This window comes from Lepidochelys kempii, chromosome 6 (genome assembly GCF_965140285.1).
Source record: "Lepidochelys kempii isolate rLepKem1 chromosome 6, rLepKem1.hap1, whole genome shotgun sequence".
Classification (NCBI taxonomy): domain Eukaryota; kingdom Metazoa; phylum Chordata; order Testudines; family Cheloniidae; genus Lepidochelys; species Lepidochelys kempii.
This window is the reverse complement of record NC_136385.1, coordinates 104665642-104687876: the sequence shown is the minus strand read 5'-3', so window position 1 is coordinate 104687876 and position 22235 is coordinate 104665642. Positions and strand designations below refer to the sequence as shown.

Below are 22235 nucleotides of genomic sequence, written 5' to 3'. Positions count from 1 at the left end.
CAGTAGTGGATGACCTTAAATCACTTCAGAATAGCTTTATTACTGATTAAGGAGGACCTTAATTGGTGTCCTGTCTCCATGGTTCACCCCTGTGCCCAGTATTATCTATTAAGATGGCTGATTTCCCATTATTTCTGCTAGGATTACTCAAATTAATGCCTTTGCCCCCACCATAATTCAGTTGTTTCTTCAAGTGCTTGCTCATGTTGATTCCACTCTAGGTGTGTACGCGCTCACGTGCACAATTGTCAGACTTTTGCCTTAGCAGTATCCATAGGGTCGGCTGTGGCACCCTCTTGAGTGCCATGCTCATGCGTTGGTAATTAGGCGCCACCAACCCTACACCATTTCAGTTCCTTCTTACTGCCCGTGATGGATGGTTGGAGCGCCTTGTCTTGCAGATCACAAGAGCATTATTGGTTCTTTACAGCCTTTGTTATCTTCTTTGTACATAGTTTGTAGGTACTTAGCCATTAAGTGTTAGTTGGTAGCTGAGTCCCAGCTGGGACTTCACCCCAGAGCAGGGCATGCCCTGCTCTCCTGGCTTCAAACCATGCTACTCATGCAGCAGGCCGATGCCTATCAGTGACCCCCACAACAGCTGCTTGATGTGTTTGGGGGAATCCCATAGAAAGGACAAATGTCGAATCTGTAAGAACTTTTGCCCTAGAACCAAAAAAAGGAGCGGGATATCCGCTTGAGGGCCCTCCTCATGGAGGCTGCACTTCGTCCTGCACTGGAGCCCTCCCACTCGGCCCCCACGCCGAGCACTTCAGCATCAGTGAGGAGCACGCCACTGGCACCGGACTCTACCCAGCACCATTCCCCCTCGCCGGTGCCAAAGAAGCAGCAAAAGAAGAGGCGGCCCCCGGCACCAGAAGGAAAATGGGCTTTGGACACAGGACAAATGTCTGGCCATGTGCCCGCCCCAGGGCTTTAGGAGGGTACTGTGGAGGTCAGATCCCCCCAGCCTGACCAGGGATCCACCTTTGACTCCAGGGAGCAGCAGGAGACCTCGGTCTCTGCCAGGGCCCTCATTGCCAGAAGTGGCCCTGGTGGCTGAAGAACAAGTAGGCTGACTGGCACCACACCAGGCAGACACTCGCTAAGACCCCAAGATCTAAGGGCAATGGAGCGCTCTTGGTCACTGGACCACAGGCACAGATCTCCATCTCTGTGGCCTCAGACCTGGGCACTGTATCCTAAGTCTCCGACTAGAAGGCTCAGGTCCTTGGCACGCTCTCCACCTACAAGACATGGGACAGTGGAGGCAAGGTGCCGGTCCCCATACCATTGGTACTGGCGAGCTTCCTGTAGCCCAGACGTTCTCCCAGATGTCAGTCCTGGCCAGGGCAGAGCCACACCTTGTCATGGCACGGGTTGCCTTTCCCCTCTCCCCCTCCTGCTTTTTGGCAAGCAGGCATCGTTCCTTGCCCTTGCTTTGCCAGTCACCAACCAGAATAGGCCTCAACAGCTCCACCCTAGTTGCTGGAAGGGCAGTGATCCGAGTCAGACCCGGAGTTCAGCCCCTTGCCAAGAAGGGGTGATTCACAGCTGACTCGTGAGGCCAGTGCAGCACCCGCAGCGATGTGACAGCCGGGACAGGGGCCCGCTCAATGGCCATATTGGAACTCGTGGGGCATGCCTGTAATGCCGGTCCTGTATTCCCACCAGCCTTCCCTGGCCACCTCAGACAAACTGGACCCGGCCCAGAGTTGGAATGCGGTGCCGAATCTGATGTGGGGGCAGCGCAGCAAGCCCCTGCACTGAAGGAGCCGTTGCTGGAGAGGGAGGAGGACCCTGTCCCTCCACAGGTGGTGCAGTTGCCAGAGTTGTCCCCGGACGAAGCGGTGACAGGTCCCTCCCAAATGGGCAGTCTCCCTGACATGGCTGCTAATTTGAAACTACAGTTTGAGATTGCTGAGGAGTCTGACTTTGTTATATCATAGAATCATAGAATATCAGGGTTGGAAGGGACCTCAGGAGGCCATCTAGTCCAATCCCCAACTAAATCACCCCAGCCAGGGCTTTGTCAAGCCTGACCCTAAAAATCTCTAAGGAAGGAAATTCCACCACCTCCCTAGGTAACCCATTCCAGTGCTTCACCACCCTCCTAGTGAAAAAAGTTTTTCCTAATATCCAACCTAAACCCCTAAATCCCCCTGCAACTTGAGACCATTACTCCTTGTTCTGTCATCTGACCCTTGAGAACAGTCTAGATCCATCTTCTTTGGAATCCCCTTTCAGGGAAAGCTGCTATCAGATCCCCCCTCAGTCTTTTCTTCTGTAGGCTAAATAATCCCAGTTCCCTCAGCCTTGCCTCATAAATCATGTGCTCCAGCCCCCTATCATTTTTGTTGCCCTCTGCTGGACTCTTTCCAATTTTCCCACATCCTCCTTGTAGCGTAGGGCCCAAAACTGGACACAGTACTCCAGTACTTATCATCCTTCCTGTTGTCCTTGCCTCTAGTTTCTTTTTACAGTGGAAGTCTCATGACCGTATACAGGAAGTTGGCTAAATCTATACACACCAACAGCCTTATTCCTGGGTTGAAAGATTTACTGTTTAGACTGGATGCATAAAGCCTAACCTGCACAACAGTAATTTTAAAAGCAACCATGACATGCAGATTGTCTGAACAGTAATTTTATTTAAATTTTACAGAATTATTTTTGAAGTTGAACTGCATATTTAACTCCAGTAACAATTTCTACAAAAAGAGCATATACAGTACCCAGAAATGTAGTTTTAAAAGCAACTTGTCATATCTGCATAAAACAAACCAATTAACTGAGTATCTATTTCTGCCAAAACTAGGTTTTGCACAGTGAGGCAGTCAAACAAAATTAATGGGGAGAGTAGTAAAGGACAAGTTTAAAAACAAAAAGCAATATGGTTGATGTAAAAGCAGACTCTGGGGAAAATACAAGCCCTTCAAGTACTATACATATCAACTGGGAGTTTAAGATTAACCAATGTAAAAATCTTCTCAAGAAACTCACTTTAAACTAATATGTAAATTCTGATATTTAAGTTTTGTTTTAAAGGACTTAAGTTGTAGATTGAGTCTTATGTCAAATAACCAGCAGAGTGGTTCCAAAAAGGTCACAAGTTTATACGGCAGCAAAGAAGAATAAGTCAACTTAACATTTTAAAATCTTTCACTAACATTTAAAAGCTAGAACAGCTTAAGGTAGGTCAGTTTTTAAAAACCCCAAAAGCTTAGTTTGTAACCTATTAGTATCATCCCACATTTTGCATTCCATTTACATTCTAGTGAGAGGATAAAAGTGACAGCATTCTATTAATGTAAGATGTTACTGTACAATGAAACATGAACCAAGTTTTTCTAAAAAAGTAAAAAATAATGCCATAGGCTGTTGCTTGAAGACCAGTCCATGATTCCTTAATCTCCTCTGACCCAGAAAATACACTTCCATAGCAACAAAGGAGTTAGTCTCTGCAACTACAATGCAATTTAAGTTCACATAATGACCCTACTTTTAAGCTGTGATTCTCCTCTAAGGATTTAAACATACTGTAATGTTTAGAGAATTATGCCCATCAGTCTGGTTAAACATTCCAGGTGAATGAGAACCTTCTGCCTTTGTATTGTAAACTTATGATAGTACCACTACACCAGAAGAGTTAGTATGGCAGTATTCAGACCAACAAAGCAACACTATACCACACTACAATGTAGATTTATCACCGATACAGAAGGCTGTCTGCCCCCATCTTTAGTATGGTATATAGCTACAGGTACTAAAGTGAAACAGGTCAAAGCCTAAAAGGGACACACAGTGGCACTAAAGTTGTTTTAACAAGGACCAATTCACTCCCTCTGAAACAAAACCAACTTTTGACAACTTAAGTATACTGATGCTGTCTGAAATCTGCATGATGCGTTGCTTTGCTATGACATATGTATAAGCTACAAAAGTAAGAAGTATTTTATGGAACAGAGCGAATGAGCAGAGTTGGAGGAGACCTCTTGGAAAGCAGGATTTAGAGAAAGAGGTCAAATATTAGCATAGGTGCCACTTCTATTTACTGAAGGATGTTTTTTCCATTTGTCCTTATGAAAGTCAAAGCCTTTTCAGTCTAACTGCAGTAGTACTGCATCCTATTTGTCCGTCTTCTCTTGCGTGACTGAAATTCTTCAAAGAATTGCTGAATGTCTTCTCTTTTAACAACCTGAGAATAAAATGAAACCCAAGTTGTGACAAACTAGTACAATAAAATAAAAGGAGTACTTGTGGCACCTTAGAGACTGAGCATAAGCTTATGCTCAAATAAATTGGTTAGTCTCTAAGGTGCCACAAGTACTCCTTTTCTTTTTGCGAATACAGACTAACACAGCTGCTACTCTGAAACAGACAATAAAATACATATCTGGAAAAGACAATCTAAGAGAGAAGTTTCTCAGGATAGATTTGCAATGCACACAAAACATACACTGTATCACCAGCAGTATCAAGAAATCCAATTTGTTAAAAACAATGGTCCTGACCTGCCCAGTACAAAAGCATAAGTTCAATAATAAAGCATGTGAACTACCATCCTGCATGGCAAAAAAAGCAGCCCCAAGGGAAAGGAAGTAAAATGTTAGAAAAGTATAAAATGCTTGTCCAGCTCTTATGAACTATCAGGAACTCTAATTACAAAGTGAAATAAGGTAAGTGAGGTAATCGCTTTTACTGGAACAACTTCTGTTAAACAATCTTTCACGTTTACACACAGTAAGCTCGAAAGTTTCTCTTTCATTAACAGAAGTAGGTCCAATAAAAGATTACCTCACTCACCTTTACTCTCAAATATCCTGGGATCAACACTGTTACAGCAACACTACAAACAAAAATGAAATGACAGTAGGACTGTAGTGGGTTGAAGACTGCATAATTGCATACACAGTGCCCGTATTTCAGCCAAGCTAGGAACAGAACCAAACACAGTACCAAAATGTCTCAGCTGAGGTATTCTGGGGAAAAAAACCCATGGCTTTGAAGGTAAAAAGAAAGTTTAAGGTGTAAATTCTAGCGCGGACTGACAATGGGATGTGAAGGCCTTGGATAAAGTATGACTGAATAGAGCAAGTGTGGTAGCAACACCTGTTCTTGCTCTTTTAAGAAATGTTAAAGTGAGGCTGACAAAGGACACACAAGAGACTTAAGATGTTTATGTAGAAAAATGTCATATTGGATTAAAAATTCAACTCATTTATTTTGTTTATAAACTGCACTCATCAGTACTTTAATATGCTGATAATGGGTTGTTACAGAATAGAAGAGCCTAAAGATAAAGACATTATGTGCACAATTACAAAGAGCCCAAGCAGTCTCTCAACCTTTCCTTTACTACAGCACATGCATTTTCTCAACCCGTAGTCAAAAATTTCTATTTCATTCTATTTTCACCCGTGCCCCCCCCCCAAAAAAAAACTATGGAAATTTTAACCTGTCATAAAATACGTATTTTTTAGAAAACACTGTTTAGTTATAGCTTACTGTTCCTTCATCTGCAAATCTCCTGAGGTAGTCAGTCAGTTCTGTCTTTAGGTCGTTGTATTCTGGAAGAAAAAAATGGAAAAAACCCTCAATTGTCTGCTTCAATGATTGTTTGCTATCTCCTCTTGATAACTAGTAACTGACTAGACTTGCCTCAGTAAATGGATTTCAAGTTTGGATTATAAATTAATGAAGAGCTGCAGGAAGGGTTTATCCTAAGGTGGTTCTTAATTCTGTGTATCCTCCTACTCAATAACTTCACTTTGAGCACAAGTTGCTAACTGTTAGAGCTGTGAGCAATGGTGGCTTGTGACTTTGACAGGAGAAGCACAAATCACAAAAGTTATATCCACCCCCACTAACTGAATAGTAATAGCTAAAATACACAGAAAAGATCATTCTCAATTAATCGGTTTGCAGAGAAAGAAAAATAATTCCAAATAAACAAGAGACAGTTAGGACATTTTCATATTAATTTAAATGCTGGCTTATATTAAAGTCCTAAGCATAACTTGACATTGTTCAGCTAATCTTATATCTCTGCTATGAGCATTTTCATGCATTCAGATACCCTGCAGTCACGATGTAACTATAATATAATCACATCAACTAAAAAAAAAGGCAACATTAGCACTTTAAATAACACAACTTAGAAAACTGCTTTAAAAAAAGGTTTTATAATCACTTGGCAAATCAGAACCTGACAATCACATATTATTTAGTGGACTATTTGCTATAAAAATACAATATCAAAAACTCATTCAAAAAATTTCACGTCATAGCAAGAAACTGACAGTTATACATCCATTAAATGACGTAAGCTTACCTTATTCATATAGTGAAAATCAATCAGGCTTTCTTTTGAAGCAAAGCGTGCAATAACATCATCGTACCAGGTCGGTTGCTTCTCCAGGAAAGACAACAGTTCTTTTTCAATGGATATTGTGGCTAGTGCACTAAGACAACCCTGATCCATTGTGCTCAAGTATGTCTTGATGCGTTTAAGGCAAGAAAAGATGCTTTTCACACACACTGTTGTTGCTGGTATAGTGGCAACTAAGCAAAAAAAGCAGTACACTTCCTTAAGCACCTCACAGAGCCCAGTTTCATTGATTAAGCGCAGCACGTTGCTAACAGAACGATTTTGAAACTGCTCATCTTTGAAGATAACACCATACTCATTCTTGAGATGATCTAAATCAAAGTAGCTGCCATAAGAATTGGAGAGTGAGGTAAAAGCATCTGTGGGGAACTGTTTCCTGAAAGCTGGAAATCTTGATGACTCTGATAGCTTAATGAAATGGAGGGCCTTTATGTCTACAAACCTGAGAGACAGCTGCAGAATGATGTTATCAATGATATCACTGTATAGTTGTAAATACATTTTCTGACCATCTTCAGAGGATCCATCTTCCAAATCCAGCCTATGCTTTTTTGAAGGTGAAGGTAAGGCAGTGAGGGCAGTGGCTGCAGAATTAAACACCTCTTTGAACTCCTCTTCTTTATGCAGATCACCAATCCTTGTGATTGTTAACTGAACTTGCAAATGGCAGTAATCTACATCAACAGTCTTTTTCTGAAGAACATCATCAAGAATGTCAGTGATGCTGAAGACGTTACGGTAGGAGTATGCCAAGAAAAGGAACGGGAAGTCATTTAGTTTTGTAAGGTATCCTATGGCTTGTCGCCGAGATTCTCCATCCCAACCACTGGTATTGACAATCTCCTGAAATACTTTGCACAGTTTCTCTCTTTTTGAGACAATGGCATGTAGGACTCTGCTGTTGGATGTCCATCGAACTGCACAGAGGGAAGGTATCCTTTAGCCCACAATTTGATCTAGCAGGTCACTGTGTTTGCTCAAGCGTGTAAAAAAATGTGGAGAAGCCTTCCAAAGTTGCAAAAAAGCCACGGGTTTCTTTAATACGCTGCGCCCCTTGCTGGAAAACTGCATCTAATTTGTGGGCAAAACAATGCACAAACAGAGCTTGTGGAGCTGTTTTAATTAGGGCTTGCAGACCTCCCAGCAATCACTACAGCGCCATCATATGAATGAGACACAAGTTTTCTTTTGTAATTGTATTTTAACAATACTGAATCCACAACCTGCTTCAAAGCAACTACGGTTCGATCTGCACTGTCATTTTTAAAACCCATGAACCGCTCCTGTGTTTGCCCATTCTTGTCCACGTAGCGTAACACAAGTGAAAGCTGGCTTATGTGAGAAATGTCAGTTGTTTCATCTACCTCGCAAGCAAAAAAGCTGCACTCTATCTCACTGTCAATGTGGGATATTATTTCTTTAGCCACACATTCGATCAATTAGTTTTGAATGGTCTTTAATAAGTCAGAAAAATGGATGCATTTTTCTGCCAATAAACATTCAATCTCTTGTCATGACAAAAAAAAAAACCAAAAAGTTCCCTGTAATTACCCTGATTGAGAGATTGTTCCATCTCACAATTGCAATGGAATGCAAGTTCCTGAAGAGATAAAACTGAAATATCAATTAGTCGCTTCAAAATCTCTCTGTTCTTCCTGACTTTCTTGTTGTGCTCTAAGATAGCAAGGTGCCTTTGCTCACTAAGCAACACATCTATAGGAGTGCTTGCCTGCTCTAAGCGTTTCAAGGAAACTTCATTTTTTATGTGCTCTTGTGATGAGCTGTGTATAGATGTGCTTCGTGACAGATTTTTCCAGTCAGTAACCTTCGTTAGCGCACATGGTTTTTTTAGTTGAAAGAAGCAAACAGGGCCAACAATATAGTCTGTTACTCATAGCACTGCCCGTTAGCCATTTATGGACTTTGTACCAAGATGTCTGAAATTGCCATGTTCTTTTCCTGCCTTTCTTCAAGACCTCCAGGGCTGGTGTTATTCTGCCTTCCTTAATGACTGAACATCTCTCTTCTTGATATCTTAATGAAAATCCTCTTTTTCTCAGGTCACACACAATGTCATTTTCTACAGAAGCCATTACTGAAAATTTTAAAATCTCAAATTCAAAACACACGTCACCAAGTTCAGAACTGGCCTTATCTGCTACAATCCTGCCATGGCCTCCAACGGTGGTTACCATAGCAACACCTTTATAAACTGATGACTTGGTGTGGTAACTTGCCATGGTATCAAGGTAGGTCCTTGGGGCAATATTAGCTTTACCAAGATTTGAGCCTCATGCAGCACTACATTCTTCTAACTTTTTGGCATTGCATTTCACTACTGGACAGTGAGTTGTGTCAGATTTAAATCAAATCACAAACACTTCTTGTGGATTTGTGAACTTATTTAATATCTATGTTTAAGTGTAAATCTATATTAATTTAATAACAAAGACTATGGAAAATCTATCTTGCAGCTTTTAGGAATTCTTGGTTAGGCTGTACCTCATTTGCCTGGGCAGACGAGCTGGCTGTGAGGAAAGCGAAGTACTATCAACACTAAATGAGATGGATCAGAGAGCATAGGATACAGATTCCATTTCTAGGACTTGGCAAGTCTTCAGCTCAGCCCACTGTTTCCTTACCAGATTCACAATACACCTCCCCACAGCAAGTTACATATAGCAATCTGTACCTTTCTGAATGAGAATTAACTGAGCAAGAATCAAGCAATTTGTTCTGTTCTTGTAAATTTTAAACCTAAACCACTGATTTTTAGGAGCAACCAAGCATGAACACATACTCTGACACCACCCCTATGCCTAACATCACTGACACATACTTTCTATATAAGGGAATTCCCCTGTGCTTAGAGCAACCAGCTTAAATGGGCATTTTAAGGACAAAACAAACCTAAGAATCAAGCGCTATGAATAAATTAATACATCAGTACTAGCTGTTCTTTATATGTGAAGCGAGCTTCATTTGTTCAAAGCCTCGAGGGTTTATTAGCTTAAGTTCACTGGAGCAGAACAGATTCTACTCTGAGGTACAATAGTCACACTGGCACATTGTGTTCTTCAGAAAAGTGGTAAGAGCATGAGTTGATACAATTGACAGTGTCTTCCACGTAGGAGCCCTAATTTATGACTCAGGACTCTGGCTTTTTGGCTCAGAAATGCTCAAACACGTCAGATATAGTGCAGCCTCTTGTAGAGGGACTGTTGCACCATTTTTTCAAGTACCTCCATCTTCATGTCTACAGACACTGGACCAGAGTTTGGGTATACTCCACAGAACACTGTCAGGAAATTCCATCTGCCCTGAAGCTGACGATTCCCCCACCCCGCAAATAATGCATATAAGAAGCTAACTAAACAGTAAAATTAAGCGAGTGCTTGACTTCCTCGTTCAGTGCTATGCTTTTCATGGTTACCCTTCCCTGCCTATTATCTACTTCTAATGACAGCTGTGCAGGGCAGGGAAATTGTATTTACACTGTTGATACTATATACATAATGTATGAACACAGAAAACAAAGCTAGCTAATACTAACATGTCAACTTTCGAGAAGAAATTACCACTGCCAGAACACTGACGACCTGCTGAATTAGAAAACAAGCAGAAGTTTCTAGAAAATCTACTACTTTAATGTAAATAGTAAACAACAGGCTGGAGACAAAAACATTCAAGGTTTCCTATAGAAATTTGTCTGGAGGCTAGTTAAATAGTCTCTTATAAGTTGCTTTTTAAAGACACGGTTGCTATTTAAGTAGAAAGTCTATTAAATAGCTCTTTTAGGTAAGATATGTATTTAAAATGCTATGCTGAATTCCCAAAATGAAGTTATATTTACCACAGATGAGTTCTACTTGCTGGACTCTGTTCATGCTATTAAGCGTGTCCATTAAAGGATCTCTTCTGTCTGTTTCCTGGTCACTTGTACCTTTATTCTCATAGGCCAAGACAGTGTCACATTCATCAATCAGGAATTGGACATCCAGTTCTGAATACATTTTCTGAAGAGTAAAGTAAAAGTTATTTTCCAGCTTAAACTTTACGGACCATCTGCCAACCTTTCAAGCCCTCTCGCAAAGAAATAACATTTACCACATTGTTTTATATCTGCAAGTATTTCAGCCATTTCTTGTGAATGCTTCCAGAACTGTGCTTACTTTAGACAGTAGGTAAATAAATACAAAATGTTCACAGGCTATTATATACAATTAATTCTGAAGATGAGAAAGTCATCAGATAAGATCCACACTTGTTTCCTTAGGTTAGTGGAATGTTTTCCAGTAGATATTTACATTCAGAACAAGGAGGTTTTACAAACTCTTATTTGACTTCTCTCAGTAGAGTCTTCAAGGAACTAATATAAATGTTAGCCTAGAAAACAAAATGCATACATACTAAACAGTCTTTGCATGTGCACAATTTACTCCGCCAGTTAGACGGCCAAAAGGTGGCAGCATCCTTCTTCAGAGACTGTTTGGTCTGGAGTTCTTGCAGCTTACAGACCGGTTTATCGTTCTTTGTAACTGTCTGAATTAAAATGAAACAAGTCAGTATTTTTCACTTCTATTTTATTTCAAAGGGGTTTAATTCAGGTTTTTTCCAGTTTGTCCTTTTCTTAGCTACAATACTGTCCTGCCTTGATCTCCCCCCCCCCCTTTTTTTTTTTTTAAAGCTCCCTAATGTGGTGTTCAGAGTAAAGTTCGAATTAGGACACTGCTGTATACCCAGGAGAATCAACTAAAACTGCTAAAGACATTCATACTCTAAATTAATTGATTATCCTTCTTACAAATAAACATCAGATTCAATGCAAAAGCTAGAAAGGGCTCAGAAATCAGATCTGAGCTAGCCTGATGGCACAGTTACAGTGGGTGGTACTTCCACATTAGCAAACAAATTTAGAAGTGATCTCAGGCTGATCAAGTAACAAAGGGGGTGACATCAGAAGAGGAATGGAAGATCTTTGCTGAACATACTGTATTCCTGTATGCCCTGGTCTACTGGCTGATCAACTGACACATTAACCTTTCACAGCAGTATTTACTGGCACGTCCACTGCAGTGGAGACTGTGCTAGGACAATTACATAAACTTTGAGTAATATTTAAGTAGATGAAGTATAGAAAGGGAGCATGGAATATATGTTTCCCATTCACACAACCAAAAGAGGAGCTTTGCCTACACTAAGCAGAGCGGGAACATAAGACCATAAGAAAAATGTGCAGTTTACCTCTGGACATTTCGACCCAGAACTAGTAGATGGCTCATTATACTGTTCAACTTGCTCTTCCTCCTTGATCTTCCCTTGGAGATCTCCTCCACTTTCCTTTTTGACTTCTCTGTTCTGTTCTTCAGTTTCCTTGACATTCAGCACAATCCTTTCATCTTCAAGTGAGGTCACTTTGGTCACAGTAGGAACTAGAAAATGTATATCCATAACTAACATAAGCTTGCTGGACAAAGAAATCAGTTTCAGAATTTCTTTTGATACTTTTGATTTCTTTTGTCATACAAGTGCTCAAACTGCAATGTACACTTCAATAAAAACAAGGATATATTCTAGAGCTATCTGGGGACATCATGTTCTCATTAAACAATAATAAAACTGCTTAATCTTTTATCACAGCTTCCTCATACCCCTCGCGCCTCTTACTGCAAAAACAGTGTTAAAGAACAAGTCGCAGTAAGTTTATTTTTATTAACTGAAAGACCGATTTAAACTGCTTAACTCCTTTGTGCCTTCCCACTTCCAAAGCAGAAAAGAAAACTTTCATTGTTCTTTCATCCTGAAAGCCTAGAGTTTACTGGAAAATAATGGAGAAAACGGGGGAGGGGGAATACCATGATTTCTCACAGTGCTGAACGCTCCTAGGATGCTAGTCTTCCTCTGAGTTCTTGAAATTCATTGGTATTTGAAAAAGATTGGATGGTAGCCAGGTACTTTCTCTGATTTTATTTTAGTATTTTATTCCTGATATACGCTTGAAACTTTATTTTTTTCAGACAAACAGAAGGAAGAAACCAAAAAAAGTTTAATTTATTATAAAATACACTTTTAGAATGTTTACAGAGGTCTTAAAGACAAACAAAAAGAACAATATTCTGTGAGGATGATGAAACAGTCTCCCAATTTTACAGAGGCTTCTCAAAAAACAAACTGGTTTAAATAATTTCTCCATATATATCTATAAAGTGTAATTATGAATCAATTACAAATAAAATTAAGCAAACATACATAAGCACATCACTCTCAAGACCTGGAACACACTGTTGCAGATGCTCTTAAATTCTGAAGCATGAAAGACATGACTGCTGCTCCTTAAGAGCACTGCTTCTCCCTCAGTCAGTGAAATTGCCAACATAATTTTCTAGAGTGATCGAATATTAATCAAAGTGATCAAACATTTCACTGAGACCATGTGCTACAGTTTGCTCTTTACCTCTTAGTTATTTTACCAGGAAAAAGCCTCTCATCTCTTTTCAAAGCAATCCTGGGGGATATAAAAATGGATAGACCTCCACTAGCTTCCTTCATGATTTAGTGAAGCACTCTCAGCACCAAGAGCACTACAGTGCTAGAGCATATTATATAACTATGCTATTTGGTTCCCCGTATATAATGGGTTTACTTCTTTGACATGTAATCAAGTGTATGCTCCATGCCATACCTATTCTAAGAAAAAGCACTGTCATGTATTTATACTACAAGAGGATTCCATGTATGAAATCCTTGGACATCAACCCCTTAGACACATCCTGAGGTAGCCAACTTTTTATGACCTGACAGGTCATAATCAGCAATTGATATAATCAACCATTTGGAAGTGAGCACCTTCAGCCAGCCACCTGCTGTGGAGCAAAGCAATTTAACTTAAGAACAGCCAAACTGGGTCAGACCAAAGGTCCATCTAGCCCAGTATCCTGTCTTCCGACAGTGGCCAATGCTGGATGCCCCAAAGGAAATGAACAGAACAGGTAATCATCAAGTGATCCATTCCCTGTCGTGCCCAAAGGGAAGATGATTCCCTTTCTTTCTAGCTCCTACATTACTTCTACTTCTGAAGAGAAGAATGTGCAGCAAAGAACACTAGGACTCCTGTATTTATTTTGATTAGACAACTGGAGAGTTGTTTTCCCTAGGAGAGACCACATCCCAAACAGAACAAAGGGGAACTCTCCAAATCCATTCAATGCAGAATCACCCTTCAGGGTCCATTCAAAGTTACTCCAACATCATCTCTCCCCCAACCTCTGTTTCCCTATACCTACGCCCAGTGCTGTAATGTCTTTTCAGTAATTTTGATTTAGCCTAGAACATAAACACCGGGGGGCAAGAATCAAGTCTTTTTGCAATATTTGCCATAAACACCTACGCTGAGAAAATACACTTATAAACTACTTTCAAAACTAAAAAAAAATAAGATTTTATAAAACTTAAGAATTAGGCCTTCCTTTTTTTATAAAGCAAAAAACCTAAAGTTGCCACATAAGCTACTTTATTGCCTGAGGTTTTTGTCTAAGTAGTAACACAATCTCTTCAGCCTTATCAGCAAATATGTCTTCCACTTGATAGGCTTATGTGAGTTAAGTCAGCTATGTTTGGGAGGTTTATAGAATGAAAATATTAATACAGCTCTCCTAATTTTACCTGCTAACTGTGAAGTATACGCCCAAAGAAAAGCACAGCAATTCATGCAGGCCTGGCACACCATCTCATGGAAGTCCCCGCTCTCAGGGGGAACTGCACCAAGGTGCTGTCAAGAAGAAATAGGAACATATGACAGAGACACATTAGTTGCAAATTAATAGATTCTGCAGAGTATTTTTTGCTCTAGGTTTAGTGGCAGAAAAACAAGCATCATGCCCACCTCTTCCCTCATGTTTTCAGTATTCCCATTATCAGTATATTATCCCCAGTTTGTCCTCCATACCTAGCATCCGTACTGCTAGAAGATGAGAGAGGACCAATCAAATTTAAGGAATGTATCCAGATTATTAGCCTCTCTTCACATGTCAATCCCCCGAGAAGTCTGGATTCCATCAGCCAAGACAGCGGGAATACTTATGGATACTTTCAAATCTTGACTATCCTAAAAGGACAGCTACCACACACTGCAGTTTTAAGTAGCCCTCTTATTTAGTAATCTGAGATTCTCTAAATGCTGAACGAGGTTTATAAAACATTGTATCCAGCTTCAGAATGGAAGCAATGTGAAAAGAGTTAGATACAAAATCTAAACTGTCTTCAAACAAACTGGTGAGAAACATCAAGATGAATAAAATTACCTCCATTTTCTTTTGACAAATGTTTATAATTACAGCTAGAATATTCATCAAAAATACTTAATATCTAATACAAAACATTTAGGAAAAAAAATGCTATGATTTATCTGAATCAGAGCATCTATAATTAATGCAAGATATACTATACCAACAATATTCCTATTTCATGTCTTTGTTCCAGGACTTCAACCATTCTACTTGCTTCAGTCTGGTTTTGAATTTCACCATCTACCCTTCCCAACATGATAAGCTGAACCCCTAACCCTGCATAAAGCAGGTGATTTTCAAAGGCAACAATGTGACCCAGGCACCCAACTCCCATTTACTTTCAATGGTAATTGGGTGCCTTGGCCATTTGCCTTGAAAAAAATCTTCCCTAAAGTTCCTAATCAGGCACTGAGTGTGCAGCTTGTTCCCTCCTATCCAAAATAGATATGGCTCTAAGTTAATGTCCCATTAAATGAGCTGCCATTCACCACAGATCATGATCACAGTTGATAATGGTGTGCTCAATAACCTTCTCCAATTCCAATGAAACGCTATCATTCAGAACAGTCTTCCATAAAACAAAGTTTTAGATGTCTATTGTCACTTATTAGGACTAGTTTATATAATAAGAGCAACCTTGAATAAAGTAGAGGTCCTCTCCATTTTGCGTACTAGTTCATCATGAGGACTGCCAGCATGCAAGAATAAAGATTTAGGTTTTTTCGTACAGCCTGAAAAGAGCTAATCTGAAAACTCTTGCCCTGGTTCTCAAAAGATCCCTGTCTACCTTTCCAAGTAAGATTTGCCATAAGGAAAACACTAATTTTAGCCTATTTCCAGACAAGATGACAATTTTGTTAAATACATATCCTTACCCTTCCATGGAACCAGTCTTCACAAACTATGCACTGGATCATTTCATCTGGGATCTAGAAGAATGGTTATATTATTAGCAATAATATCAACCTTCAAAGTTTCTCACAGGACTTTAAGTGCCATGTATTCTGAAGAATATACAAGTGAATCACTTTCCACAGTGAGACACTTAAATCGCATAGCCATGATAAATACTTACAGCCTCACCAGCCAAAGTTTTATTACATCATAGAAGTCTTTATTAAATCATAGAATATCAGGGTTGGAAGGGACCACAGGAGGTCATCTAGTCCAACCCCCTGCTCAAAGCAGGACCAATCCCTAATCTTTGCCTCAAATCCCTAAATGGCCCCCTCAAGGATTGAACTCCCAACCCTGGGTTTAGCAGGCCAGTGCTCAAACCACTGAGCTATCCCTTTGAAGCACTTGTAATTTGTTATATTCTGGCGACTAGAGATTCCCAATTGTCTAACAAGATTATTTTTGCATTGTTGCCAGATATGCTCTCTGTGACATTCTGCACTCCAAATTTACCATTGTGATGTAATTATGCTATGTTTTGTACAAAGTATGCCTTGTGAAGTATCATTCTAAAAGTCTTATCTGCTAAACATTAATATCTCATTGGATTGTATGTGAAGTTATGAAGTTTTGCTATGTATGTGTAACAAAGATATGAAGTTGGAAACATCCACAACTAGCCTTTCAGGTAAAACAATGAAGAAGCTACCCAGTGCTAATAGTTCATCAACAAAGACAATGGAAGAGCTTAACCTCACCTCTGGACTCTTCAGTCAGCTATGGGCAATGGCTGCCATGACTCAGTGGGAACATGCAAGGGCTTGTGACCAAATCACATGATACTGAACTCCATTTTGGTACCAGTACTTTTCTACAAACTGGGCTGGAAACCTGATTTGGAACAAAGAGTTTCCTGCCATATGGAAAAACTATATAAGAGGGAAGTGACCTCATGAGTAGGAATCACTCCCCTACAAGACAATACCTGGAAACACTGGAGGAACAAAGACTGAACTGAGGAACAGGGTCCCAGGTGGGAAAGAAAAAAAGCTTCCTGCATGTGTAAGGAAGCTAAAATCTGCTTGTATCATCAGTCAGGGTGAGATATTGCTGATTCAAATCCTATCTAGTTTGTGTGAGACAGATTGCGATTTTAATTTCCTAGGTAATCTGCTTTGATCTGTTTGCTATCACTTAAAATCTGTCTGTAGTTACTAAACTTGTTTTATCTTAACCAGTGTGTTTTTAAATGAAGTGTCAGAAGCTTGGCTCTGTAAGCATGGGCTGTTGCATATCTTCTCCACATCGAGGGGGAAGCAGACTAATTTAATGAGCTTGCACTATACAGAACCCTGTACAGTGCAAGATGGTATAATTCTGGGTTTATACTCTAGTAGGGGTGCAAGGCTGGGGAGCTGGGAAATTGGCTGGTGCCTTCATTGTCAGTCCATGAGCGGCTTAGGTAAAGCACTCAGGTGACAGGCGTGCTACCTACTGTCCTGTTGGGTGATAACAGGGCCTGGAGGGGCTGGCTGGGCATCACCAGCAGAGCAGTGTGGGAGGCCAACCCAGCTGAATGGTATGAGAGCACAGTAGTTCCAATGGCTTCCAGGCTTCACCCCGGGGATGACAACTGGTCACACACTCACAACAAAAAAGACAGACAAAAATCATCTCTTCACTGCAGTGCACTTACGACCCCTTTCTCATAAGTGGAAGTGTATAAATAATGGACACATCAGAAGCAGAAAGAGGTATTTATGTTAGGAGTCTCATCAGGTTTGCAGTAGGAGAGCTAGACCTGCTAATTCAACTTTAGAATTCTGTCAAGCATAATACAAGACACTTTGGTTTATTATTAAAGCATTGTTGTTTTTAAATAGTCTTTCATAATAAAGTGCTAAATGCCCCAAAACTTGGCAGAGTTGATGTTGTACTGTACTTCAAAATTATAGTGTTTGTCATATTAATTTATACATTCATATGGGTTTAACAAGAAACCAGATGTTTGTTTTTCTGCATTTGCTATTTTGGTATTGCCTATTCCCAAGATGCCCTCTGTGACAAGAATTCACTATTTCTTATACAAGTATATTTTAGTAATATTTTATACTATTCAAAAATACAAAATATTTAGCAAAATACTATAAACACGTTCTAACTTTCCTTATCCATTGAAGAGGTGAGAGACAGACTAGCTATAATTCAATATTTTGAAGAGAAAAAAAAAAACCCTGAAATATTATGTGCCAGTCAAGTAAAGTGGTGAATTTTAATTCAGATATGATGGCTTCATAATGTACAATACTAGTGCTGGGAACTTTGATATGGAATATGTTTTTTGTCATTAATTTCTTAGAGAATGTGCTTTGTTATTTAATAATCTGAGGGGGGGTTTATTATTATTTTGAATTTTCAGGTGAACAAATACAGAGTTGAGACATTATGATAAAAAAATAATTGGAAATCCAAGATTAACACACAAGCTGACTCACTTTATTGTGGGAACTGCCCAGCATTAATTTATCAGGATGTAGGGGTAAAATGAAGCATGATTTTATCTGTTGATGGGGGGCTGGCCCTTCATTTAAGTTTTTGAATGGAGAAACAGCATTAATTTATTGCCCGTCTTCCTTGTCTATCTTAAGGCAAAACATAATTGTACTCTTAAACATTATGCAAATGCAGACTACTATGTAAAATGATTAACAAAAGTAACACCGCAGGTAAGATCTCTCTGTTAAGATGGAGTCCATTCTGTGGAAGAATTTGATGATCATCATTCTACATGAGAACACCCATACTGGGTCAGACCAAAGATCCATCTAGCCCAGTATCCTGTCTTCTGACAGTGGCCAATGCCAGGTGCCCCAGAGGGAATGAACAAAACAGGTTATCATCAAGTGATCCATTCCCTACTGCTCATTCCTAGCTCCTGGCAAACAGAGGCTAGTGACACCATCCCTGCCCATTCTGGATAATAGCCATCGATGGACCTATCCTCCATGAACTTATCTAGTTCATTTTTGAACCCTGTTATAGTCTTGACCTTCACAACATCCTTTGGTAAAAAGTTCCACAGGTTGACTATATGTTGTGTGAAGAAATATTTCCTTTTGTTTGTTTTAAACCTTCTGCCTGTTAATTTCGTTTGGTAACCCCTAGTTCTTGTGTTATGAGTAAATAAAACTTCCTTATTTACCTTCTTCACACCAGTCATGATTTTATAGACCCCAATCATATCCCCCCCCTTAGTCATCCCTTTTCCAAGCTGAAAAGTCCCAGTCTTATTAGTCACCTCTCACACGGAAGCTGTTTCATACCACTCATAATTTTTTTGCCCCTTTCTGAACCTTTTCCAATTCCAATATATCTTTTTTGAAATGGGGCAACCACATCTGCACGCAGTATTCAAGACCTGGGCGTACCATGGGTTTATACAGGGGCAATATGATATTTTCTGTCTTATCTATCCCTTTCTCAATTATTTCCCACACCCTGTTTGCTTTTTTGAGTGGATGTTATCAGAGAACTATCCACAATGACTCCAAGATCTCCTTCTTGAGTGCTAACAGCTAATTTAGACCCCATCATTTTATATGTATAGTTGGGATTATGTTTTCCAATGTGTATTACTTTGCATTTATCAAAATTCTATGCAGAAAAAAAGTCTGTGCACTTTATCCATAGTATTATTACTAATTGTGCATTTCTTACCTCATCTTCAGGATCAGGATAAGGTCTTTTACAAACACAGTATAATCCGTAGAAGTTGTGATTATATTTATTGCCTGAATTCACTTTTCCCTTTTCCTAGAAGGGAAATGGGGTATATGTTTTAATGTACAACCTGGTGAAAAAACATGAACTTTCTTGAGAGACTGTACAACCTGAAGACAATTCTTGTCCTATTCTAATCTCCTAAGAGATGACCCACATAAACTTACTGGAAATAGCTTGCACTGCAAATTTTTGAATTTGCTGTTTCCACAGTCACAGCGGAAGTTTCTGGAAAGAAAGAGACATAATAGTTCAGATTGTTTATGCTGTCTTAAAATAATGTCTTATTCTTATAAGTGCTCCTTATTTAGAGCTGTGACACGCTCTCACAAGCTATTTAAACAAAAACATATGTGAGAATTGGCTAGACTGTCCTGAAGCCTTTCCATCTCATGCTGTGATTGTCAGATCTCAGCTCAGCAGTGTTGAGTTACATCAGTATTTGGCTGGGAAACCTCAATGGAAGATCTAATTGTTGCTGCTGTAACTACTCACATGCGTAAAGGCAAACACATGTTTTACTGTTTGCAAGACTGGGGCCTAAGTTAGTTGGATGTCATGGGAGCCTGTATTACTGGACATACTGTCTTTTGGATGAGAGATACAACTGAACTCCTTCCCACTTACGATCATTCACTGATCACTTACGATCACTCCTTCCCACTTACGATACAAACTGAAATGTTTGTACTAAGAGGGGTATTAGTTGGGGTGCTCTAGGTGGGAAAACTCTCCCTTGGGCATTACATCTGCCTACCAAAGATTCAGTTTCAATACATTCTGATGATAATCTTCACCTAATATATTCAAATATTTTTCTTCATTTAATCTACACTATTGGGTAGTAGTGCTGTGTTTTGTTGAACAGCCATTACATTCTACCCAAGAGGTGGCTGCATGCCAATGATTAGCACTGTGAACACTACGTATTTTACTTGATTCAGATGCACGTGGCAGGCCTTAATATTTAGAAAGTTCTTTACGATGAATAAAAGTGCTTATAAAGCATGTGAACAAGAATACTTTATAATTTAACAGAGAAACATAATCTGTACTTTGAAAATAGGTTTTTTTAAGATCAATGTTGTTTTTTCCTGAAATCAACTCCCCCCAAACCCATGTAGTATTTGCTTTAATGAAAGGACCCAACTGTACTGTGAACCTCTTCCGTGCCATTTCTGCCTCTGCAACCAGCAAATGTTTTCCACACATACCAACACCTCTTTAAGAAGATGGGCACTTAGCATAAAGGCACAGATGACTTTTTGGTGTGATGCTTTACTTCTTCACAATATGACAAATAAAAAAAAGTGTCTCAGAAATTACTCCAATATCTTCCTCTTCCGAAAAAGCTTTACCTTTTTGTATACAGTTCAAATAACTTGTGCGTGCCATGACATTCATAACTGCAGGCTAAACAGATTCCTGCTGGTTCTTCTCCTGGGGGGGTGCAAGTACTGCAGGCATACAAGGCTTGTCTTTTCACAGCACCCTACAATGACAAGATAAATGACTATAGAAATGCAGAAATAATTGAAGGAAGATAACTCGCTGTTGAAGTAGTAAATGCAGTTTGTGTCAGAAGAACTGGATTTAGGAGCAAGTTAGTGTTTGGTGGGCAAGCTGACAGTGGGTGCAACAAACATACAGTACAAGTCATTTAGTTAGTACATTCCCAAAGTTGCCAAGTGCCTTCTTGTAGTCCAAAATGCTGACCTATGAATAGCTCTTTAAAAGGGGATAGACTAAAATAAATGCCATGAAGATATGAATATATGTTTCCAGGCCCTGGAAATGAAAATTTTTTTTCAAGACTAGGCTCTTGCAATATGTGACATGCGCCCTCAGCCCTGTACTTGAAGAAATACGGAGTGGGATAATTTGTTGGAGAGGAAACTATGGGTTAAGTGAGTTCAAAGCTAGGCAGAGTGCTCTGGACACCAAGTTCTCTATTTACCCACAGAGCAGGCAAAGACCCCAACTTTGTCTCCCACCAATGACCATCACATAACATTTGCTGGCCAATGACTGCATTTTGTCTGATGGGGTAAACTCTTGAACTGTGCTGTTGTGTAGCCCCACTATCAGCCTGCAAACCATGTGTGGGAGAGAGAAAGAGCACAGAAAGACACCCTACCAAAGACAGGGTATCCCAAAATACAAGGATGTTGGACCTCCCCCTCTGCCCCAGAGGCACCATCTCCGCAGTCCAGCCTTGCCACTGAGCTTGCCACAAAGGGGGCACCGAGTGCAAGGCACAAGGGGAGGCCAAGCACCAGCCCCCGGCCCCCAGTGGCACTTGGGCTCTGGCTCAATAAGGACCCCACCTAGGGACTCCGGAAGAGAATCAAAGACTAACCCCGCCCCGCAACAGCCTCACCACACACACACCCCGCTTGTTCCCTCGCCGCCCCCCCCCATCGCCCCACACCTGCCCCGCCCCGGGGAGCCGCTCCCCGTACAGCTGCCTCAGCCCCGAGCCCGTCCCCCGCTGTTTCTTCTCCGCCTGCAGGAGACTCCCACCCCTCCGCCGCCTCCCGGCCCGAGCCTCTGGCTCGCTCGCTCGCTCGCCCGCCCGCCCGGCGCCGCCCCCTCACCTGGGAGTAGCTGCAGCGCTCGTGATCGCTCCCACCCAGCACCGCCCGCGCCTCCTTCTCCAGCTCCTCGTTCTCCGCCAGCACGTCAGCCAACGAGACCACGGGCTCCTCCGGGGCCCCCGCGCAGCCGCCAGCGGGCTCAGCGCCCCCGGCCGCAGCCTCCATCGCGGGATCCGACCGAGGCAGATACGGCACAAGGCGGGAAACGAGACCCAACGCTGGGGGGCGCCGCCACAACGGAAGCGGAACTGCCAACACACCACGTGACACGGAAGACCGCAAAAC

At 40.7% G+C, this 22235-nt stretch overlaps 1 protein-coding gene across 2 annotated transcripts; it reads right to left on the bottom strand.

Moving 5' to 3' along the window:
• Positions 1–2631: 2631 nt before the first annotated feature.
• On the bottom strand, positions 2632–22201 carry UBR7 (ubiquitin protein ligase E3 component n-recognin 7). Of its 2 annotated transcripts, XM_073349509.2 has the most exons (11): positions 21951–22201; positions 20712–20845; positions 19521–19581; positions 19291–19386; positions 15552–15605; positions 14054–14159; positions 11636–11823; positions 10802–10933; positions 10245–10407; positions 5509–5570; positions 2632–4198 (listed from the first exon to the last, which is right to left on the bottom strand). In XM_073349509.2, the coding sequence occupies exons 1-11, from the start codon at positions 22113–22115 to the stop codon at positions 4106–4108; spliced, it is 1254 nt and encodes a 417-aa protein (XP_073205610.1). In that variant the 5' UTR covers positions 22116–22201; the 3' UTR covers positions 2632–4105. The 2 variants fall into 2 exon arrangements, with proteins under 2 accessions (XP_073205610.1, XP_073205611.1); XM_073349510.2 differs by lacking the exon at positions 19291–19386.
• Between the last annotated feature and the right edge of the window lie 34 nt (positions 22202–22235).